The sequence below is a fragment of the Mirounga angustirostris genome, unplaced genomic scaffold, assembly GCF_029215605.1.
Source record: "Mirounga angustirostris isolate CCGP_5_RB_7025 unplaced genomic scaffold, mMirAng1.0.hap1 SCAF_4, whole genome shotgun sequence".
Lineage (NCBI taxonomy): Eukaryota > Metazoa > Chordata > Mammalia > Carnivora > Phocidae > Mirounga > Mirounga angustirostris.
The window spans coordinates 171,256,544-171,264,968 of NW_026991712.1; the positions used below are offsets into that span (position 1 = coordinate 171,256,544).

General features: G+C 53.7%; 1 protein-coding gene across 3 annotated transcripts in view; it reads right to left on the reverse strand.

Moving 5' to 3' along the window:
* The window catches only part of MAN1C1 (mannosidase alpha class 1C member 1), a 141,554-nt gene extending 133,547 nt beyond the window's left edge, over nt 1-8,007 (reverse strand). For 2 of the 3 annotated variants that reach the window (XM_064589739.1, XM_064589740.1), the window contains exon 1: nt 6,424-6,547. Coding sequence is in view for 1 of the 3 variants with exons in the window: in XM_045898403.3 (XP_045754359.1) it covers nt 6,424-6,963 (540 nt within the window). In the remaining 2 variants the exon portion in view is untranslated. Of the gene's footprint in view, nt 1-6,423 lie in introns of all 3 variants that reach the window. The other variant, XM_045898403.3, reaches the window with a different exon arrangement.
* Nucleotides 8,008-8,425: the final 418 nt, after the last annotated feature.

Here is an 8,425-nt window from a genome sequence, read left to right on the forward strand (position 1 = left end):
TATTGCTCAGTTTCTTCTGTAAAAGTTACCACTAACAGTGTGGCCCTAAAAGAGATAGACAACTGCCCTGGTCTCAGCCTTTAATTAATGAAAATGCAGAGTTAAGAGACATACTCAGACCTCCTTGTAAGAGCTATTCCAACTGCCTGCCTGCCAAGTTTGGGGAGCTCTCAGCCCAAATCTTAGAAAACAGCCTTTTCAGGGAAGAAAATACCTTCAGGTGGGCCACCACACACGCTGAGTCTACAGTCTACAGCTGTGGTCTCCATGACTTCTGTTCTCTTTGGGGATCGAGGTGCCAAAACTGTGTAACTTACAGTGATCACAGCCACATCAACTCTGCATTTAAAAGAACCAAAACTGGGGCACCTGGCTGGCTCAGTCAGGGGAGCATGTGACTTCTGATTTCAGGGTCCTGAGCTCAAGCCCCACGTTGCGGGTGGAGCCTACTTAAAAAATAAAAATTAAAAAATAACCAAAACTATGCTGCCTAAGCTATTAACTAACCCCTAGAGATGAGTGGGGGAAAAGAAGAGGGACTTAGGCTCTTGACTCAGAATTCTTTTGAGGAGTCTCCAATTTGGTGTCTTGTCATCATCTGCTATGAGAATGCAGAACTAAGAAATCCCACTGTTTCTTTCCCCCAAATCATATAAACTGTTGTGTTTAAGGACTTGACCGTGGGGTAGTCGGAAGTCAAGAATCAGAGCTTGCTGTTTGACTGAGCCTCGTCTTTTTGGCCTGCAGGTATACAGACTGGAATAATAATAATAATCTTTGATTCATGACACTCATCCCTGCTCCATGCATGGTCCCTCTTTCATTTTATTTTTATTTCTTATTTATTTATTTTGCAGGGGGCAGAGGAAGAGGGGGAGAGAGAGAATCCCAGGCAGGCTCCACGCCCAGTGTGGAGCCTGATGCAGGGCTCCATCTCACCATGTTGAGATCATGACCTGAGCTGAAATCAAGAGTCAGATGCTTAACCAACTGAGCCACCCAGGTGCCCCTGGTCTCTCTTTTAAAACATTTTTTTTTTTTTAAAGATTTTATTTATTTATTTGAGACAGAGAGAATGAGAGACAGAGAGCATGAGAGGGAGGAGGGTCAGAGAGAGAAGCAGACTCCCTGCCGAGCAGGGAGCCCGATGCGGGACTCGATCCCGGGACTCCAGGATCATGACCTGAGCCAAAGGCAGTCGCTTAACCAACTGAGCCACCCAGGCGCCCTAGTCTCTCTTTTAAAGTAATGTAATAAATACCCGTGAATTCACCAGAGGCAATTACTCTCCTGAATCTTGTCCATCATTCCCTTGCTAAGGCTTTCCTGATCTGGCCAATGAAAGCAAGGCAGGGAGAGAATTTCCTAAAGCTCCCACCACCTCCCTTAACACAGACTCAAGTTAGGATACAGAAAGACCAGAGGCAGTACCCACCAAACCGGGTGCCCACTGAGATAATCAAACTGCTTCCCTGAATGGGACTTTCCAATTTGTGAGCCTGATTTATTTTTTTCAGTAAGAGAAAAGATGTAAGTCCCTTTGAGCAAAGTATGCCTGATATATATCACAATATTTATTTTTGGTAGAGTAATGGATCAGTCTTCGGGGAAAGCTAGAGAAAAAGCATTTCTTGAGCTCAGATGTAAATCAGTCACTCTGAAAAATCGCAGGGGAATCTATATTCTTACCCCTCTGCTAACTACAGCGTGCAATAAACACTGACTTTTAAAAGTCACTGTTTCTAGACCTAACACTAACAATAGAGTTAAGGATGTGAGGCCCAAAAAGCAACTGTTTCTGGAATGTCTGCACCTAATTCCCCAAAATGACAATACAACTCAAAACGAAAGAAGAGATCCACCCAACCTGCTGGTATTAAGTTGTACACCGGCGGGGCGGGGGCAAGTTCTAAGCTTTACACACAGTACTCATTTCCAAGGAGGAAGGATGAAGTGCGGCTGGGCTCAGGATTTAAGGGTCTCCCAAGGGACCAGTCCAGTTATTAGAGGCCAGCCTTCCTATCTACATTAAATGTATCACAGAGCAGGATAAGAGTGAAACTGAAGGACGGGGGAGAAAAGGATCTTCGATGAATCGGCAACTTAAACAGAGATCTTCAAAGGAAAGCTATTTAAATCTAAGGTGTTCCTAATATTAATTATCCTGAACATCTCACAGGCTCCGATTCACATGCTACAAAGAACACAAAGCCTTTTAATTTTCCTACCTGTCCACGGCACTAGCGGTGATAAATCAGGTATACAGAGAAACCACACATGACTAACGAACCAACCCATTAATGGCGAGCAAAGATCATTTGCCAAGATGACTTATTCAGACATAGTCGCATATCATAACCAGCAATATCCTGGAGGCTTAACGCAGCAGGCATAGAAAGCAAGAGCTGCGGCACTCCCTGCCAAGTCTCAGGCACTCCAGGGTGACTGGGGCATCCTCCAGATGCCTGCTATCCAGGCATGAGAAGATTTTATTCATGGCTGCCACCTCCCCAATCTCTTCAAGGTAGACTTGCACTTGGAAAAATACCGAAACTTCTAAAAGGCCTCTTGGGTCACAGAGCTGCCGAGGCCCCAACCTTGCTACGGCCCCTCCTCTGACACTCTTAGAATTCCAGGTACCCTCAGAAAGAAGACCCAGCCTCTGCCACCAGCAACCTTAGCCGTTAGTTTATAGATCTTTATTGTAGGCACTCATTCAAGTAACTGAGCTCCAACTAGGTGTCCGACCCTCTTCTTCTAGGTGCTTGGGAGATGCATAAACAAACAAGTAAATAGATGGGAGTGCGGGAAAGAGAAGAGTTCCCTAAATGCCAGTCCCTTTATTTTACCGGAAAAATAGGCCCAGTGATAGGAGTTTTTCTTTGAGGCCAGAGTTGATGGTGTGGCCAGGACTTGAACCCAGGTTGGATCCTTAGCGGGACTGCCACACACAGTGGTGCACAGGGGATGAGGATGAAATTCAACCTATGTTCTGCAACCCAGGAGCAGCCTCATTCCAGTACTATATTCTCACTGTCCCAGACTGACCAATTCCCTTTAACAAAAGCCCCCTTCACTGGAAGGGACAACTCAGGTTCCCCAGATCAGCAACCAACCATCATTAGCAGGACCCAGGAGAGTTTGAGTTCTTTCATGGGATGTAACCCTGACAAGCTATACACTCCCAGCTCTTGTCATGAGTGAGAAAAGTCTGTTGAACTTGAATCTGTTAAGAAATCCACCAATGGCGAAGGTCCCCTGTAATTAATAATCATGACAATAATTTCCTATATTATCATCAGATCTGAAAGGGAAGGCTGCTAGCAAGCTATTTTACATTCTCGCCAAATCCTTTACTCCTCACGATCCCAAGCTGAGGATCTGTCATTGTTCAATCCCAGCTCTAAAGTTCCATATGGATGATGGGAATTAACTTAACCAACTATATGAATATCTACTCTTGACTAAGTGCCAGGGATAAAACAGTGAATACCACCACCCTTGTCAACAACAACACACCATTGTCTCTGACTTCATGGAACTAACACGTTGAATACAGAGCTGGGAAAAGCCCAATTGCTAAGGAGTCCCTGACCAGACTGGCAGCCTGCCTGGGGCCAGGTCTGGAAGCAAGAATGTACGTGACCAGCCTATTCTCCCCTCCCTTACTCCATTTTACAGAAGGAAAAATAAGGTCCAGGAATGACAGCAGGTGGCTTGCCCAAAGTCAGACAGCTGGTAACTGAGCTGGGACTTGAACCCACAGTCTCTGGCTTTCCCCCTTCCACCACATTGCCTCCTCCAAGGTTCCAAGGCTGCAAAGGGAAAATAGTTGGTTCTACTGACAGATTGCTTCCTGATGCATGTGCACCCAGAACATGCAGCTTCAACCCATCTTATCAGCACAGACCTCATGCCTATGCTCATCTCTCAAACCAGAATGTTTATAAATATACTTCACTGATCTAGAACTGGGTGTCCTATCTTCATTCACTCTCATTTATCACCCTCTCTGGGTCTCTCTTGATGTTTACTTTCACTTTAAAAACCTCATCTTATAAGAACAGAGCCCTTTTTATCTGATGCTAGCGTCCCCTCTGCTCCTGGGGTCTAATCAATCCATGTCTGGAAATAAGCCAGAGAAGGAAGCAACAGTCCCTTTTATGAAAACAGGCACCTTTCTAAAATGATCTACCCCTGAGCAGGGCACAGACAGAAATTTAAATGAGAAGGAAATAAAGACATCCTCCAGCGACAGTCCTAGCATTCCTTATCAGGCCGGACACCAGGGAAGGTGACTCTGGGTTAACAGCTAAACCAAAAACTCTGCCTCCCATTTTTCAGGTTGTTTGGAAAGGGGGTCCAAACTCAAGAAGCCTGAAGAGACAATAGGGTTCAAAATATAATAGTGTATATAGTTCAGCCTCCTCCATTCTGAGGAGTTTAAGGTCTCCAAGATAGTAAGAGAGGGCTCACTGAACACCAATTGCAGGTATATATGAACAGGGGTGCTCAGAGATGCCAGACTGAATGATCCAGACATCTGGCGACCAACACAGACCTTCACCCACCATATTATTTTACACCCACCTGCAGAGCAGAGTCTCCACACCTCCTACCACCCCCTAGCTGCTGCAGCCTGCAGCCTCGGCCAGCAAGGGAGGCTGTCTACGTAAAGAGGGGCAGAACCAAGTCCCCACTAGCCAGCCCACTCTTTTTACCATGGCTCCCAACCCCAGGCTTTCAGAAATAGGTCACAGATCTAGATGCAAATGCAGAAAGCACCTCTTCTGAAGAGGACAATAGTTAATTCTTAATTGTTTGGGGGATCCTTTGAAGATCTGATGGCAGCTCTGGACACACCATGAGAAACTGCAAGCATGCAGTTTATATGTAATTTCACTGGGGGTGACTGGCCTCTGGGGACGTATAAAAAGGCAGAAAGGGCTAACGTCCTCAGAGCCAGCTTTGAGCAAAGAAGCTGTGGGTGGTTCAGGTAAGTAGTCAAAAACACAGCTCTTAACCAGAAAGGGAGAAATGATGTCCCTTCCTTAGCTACTACAAGTTCCAGCCTTCAATTAACCTTTGAAATTTCAACAAGAATTTGGAAACTGAGAGCGCACTCACGCACACACGCACAAAACAAGGACTCATCTTTGTGACTTCCTATCTTCACGTCACAGAATGTCCTGTGGTTGCTAGTTAAGATAGAGTCTCCCAACAGGGCTTATTGCAGAAGGGCTGGGTACCAGCAGAGGAAAGAAGTAGGGCAGAGGTGGACACTGGGTTGGAGGACAGTCCAGACAAGGAGAGAGGGATAGCTAAGCTCTCTACTGGCTCTGAGTAGATCCTGGCAGGGCAGGTCCTGACCCTTGCTGTTGGCTCCCCTTGGAAGTCAGACCTGCTGACCCCTTTGCAGCAAACCAAGAAGTCCAGTCCAGGCAGAAACAGCCCGTTCCTTCTGGGTCCACGGGGAGTGGGGGATGCATCCTCTCATTTCTAGGGAGGAGACCCTGGCCCACAGCTTGCCCATAGCCCCCTCGTGGCCCGGGGGTGTCACTGCAGCCCCCTCTGCATTGCTGGACAAAAACCTCAGGGAGGCAGCTCTAATAGTGGTAGAGCAGAATATCTGGTTACCAGAGGCAGCTTGGCATCAGTCTTCAAGCCATGGTGAGGCTGTGTTTGTTCTTGGTTTCTTAAACTAGGACCAAGACTGACACTCAAAGTGATCCTTCTAAACCCCTCCCTGGTACAGTCCCTACAGGGAGCAAGTCCAAGACCTGCTTCATTAAGCCAATAACCTCAGAGCTTCTGTAACATTACCACTGCCCTGTTGATCACTCCTTCCTGCATCACACACGATTGCGCACAATTGTTTCAAAGCTCAACAGAAATAGCAAGAATACACAACACCCTCTGGTTTGTAGATTGCTGGCTAGATTACAAAATACTTGCAGAACACTAAATACCACCCCCACCCCCATATCCTGGATTTCCAGGTAGCAGATCCTACAGGGGTTTGGGGGAAGTCAGGACTTAAGAACACACGATGAGAAAGAGTGTGGCCCTTGGCCCCATGCAAGCAGAGGGTGTCCATTAATGAAGCTAACTAGCAACTCCACAAAGGGACAAAGTGCAACCCACCTGGGTTGGGGACTTGACTGAAAAGACCAGAGTCGGGGTGGGGGAGAGTCGATCCAGCGGTTCAGCTACCATCTGTCAGAGGTGGGGACGAGTAACTGAACCCAGCAGTGGGGAAAGTGCCCACTGAGGAGAAGGTGGAAAGTTTGGGAGGAGAGAGGAGGGTGCAGTGTGCTGGGAGGACCTAGAGCAGTAGTCCAGGGACCAGAAGTGACTGGGGTCAGGGAAAACAGACGGAAGCACAGAGAGTCTTTTCCTTTTCCGGGGGAGGAGAGTCCTTACCTCCTTGATTTTCTCCCGCTGGGCTCGAACTAGGCTCTGGGGCTCCTTACTCTCATCTGCCCTGGTCCCCAGGACCGGGTGGCGGAGGCGGCTCCGGAACGCGTTGAAGTCAAAGCTAAACGGGATGCCCCCCTCCTGGGGTCTGAGGGCCGTGCTGCCGCTGCTCCGGGCCACCGTGGCCATTTCCCGTGTCCCGGTGGGGTGCGTGCGCCGCAGCCACACTTTCCGGCGGCGGGTACTTGCTTGGCTGCTGGCGTCGCCCTCACCGGGGGCTGGCACAGCGGGCGCCGGGTTGGGAGGCGACTCCTGCTCGCGGGCCAGGGGGTGGCCGGCGACTTCGGCCACTCCCTCCAGGCCGGGCTGCTGGGTCCGGGGGGCCAGGAAGAGGCGCTTGAGACGAGAGGAGTTGGGCAGCAGGAAGAGGGCCCCGAAGCACAGGGTGACGAGGCCCGAGAGGAAGAGAAGGAAGAGGAACTTCTGCGGCAGCCGCAGCCCCCACGGGGAGGCCGGGACGAAGACGGGCACTTTCCTCATGAGCATCGTGGCCTGGCACGGGGCTGGGGCCGGTCAGCTCCGGCCTCAGCCCCAGGCCCTCTCAGTGCGGGCACTGGGCAGCAGGGGCTCGGGGCGGGGACGTCGTCGAGGGGCGCCGCCCGGGGTGGGGGTCCGTGGGAGGTTCGCCGCTTCGGAGGCTGCCCCCGAAGTTAAGGGAGTTTGGGGCGAGTGTCCCCGAGCTGAGGCAGGGGCGCAACGGCCTCGGCGGGGCCCGGGCGCGCCGGGCGGCACGGCTCGGGGCCCGGGCCCGCAAGGGTCGGCCGCGCGCCACAGCCTTCTCTCCGGCCGCCGCGCAGCCCCTCCTCGCAGCGGCCGGAGCCCGCGGAGCCCGCGCCTTCCCGCGCTGCGGCCGCCGCCGGGGCCGTCACATGCCGTCCGCGGCGCCCAGGCCGTCCGCGCGGAGGGGCGCCGGCAGGCCTCGTCCCCGCGCCGAGCCGCCCGCAGCCCCTCGGCTCAAAGTTTCAGCCTCAGAAGCAGTTTCCAGAGGGGGCCGGCTCAGGGGGCGAGGCGGTGGCGGGGCCGGCGTGTCAGCGCCGCTGCGAGAACCCGCCGACCCAACCCGGTCGCGACAGCGCCCGGCTCGGCTATCCGGACACGTCCACAACTTTGCTCCGCCGCGGAGCGGGCGCCGGGCAGCGGCAGCAGGCACTTCTGAGCCCGCTGGGCAGGGGGCTTCCTGGGCCCCCGGGAGCCGAGGGATGCCGGAGCCGCGGTCCGGAGCCGGGCGCCCTCCGCGACCAGCCGCGGCGGGGCGGCCGCAGCTGCGCCCGGGAGTGCGGACTCCCGCCCAGCCAACTCGGTAGGGCTCGGCAACCCGCTGGGATCACCTGTTCCCGTCCCCCGCCGGCTCCGCGGAGCGCGCAGCTCCGGCTGCACCTCTCCCGCTGCAGCTGGCGTCCTCGCAGCGGCCGCTCCAAACGGGCCGCTGCCGCCGCAGGCTGAGCCGCCGCCGCCGCCGCCGCTGCCGAGCCTGCGCTCCACACGCGCGCACACCCGCCCGGACGCCTCCGCCGCCGCCGCAGCTCCGCTTTCACTGAGACAGCGCCCGCGGCCCCTCCTCCCTCCGGGCCACGCCCTCGGGCCACGCCCACTGCGCGCGCCCAGCGGTCCTCCCCCGCCGCGGCGTCGCAGCCAGGCCAATGGCCTCGCGTCCGTGGGTAGGGAGCGCGGGGCCTAAGCGCCGGTGGGGAGAGGCGACGGGACTCCAAGCCACGCCCCCTCCCTCAAGTGGCCAGCGCCGCGCACACTCCCCCCCCCCCATCCAGCACCAATGGTCCAGCTGCGCGGAGTTGGCGAGGGCGGGGTGGAGAGCGGAGCAAGGTCATTGGCTGCCTCGGAGGGATCCCCGTTGGGCTGCAGTCGCCCATTGGTTAGTGGCCGGCGTTCGCTGGACTGGGAGCGACCGCTAGGCCCCCTGGCCGCCCCCGCCCGCGCCACTCGGGTAGTT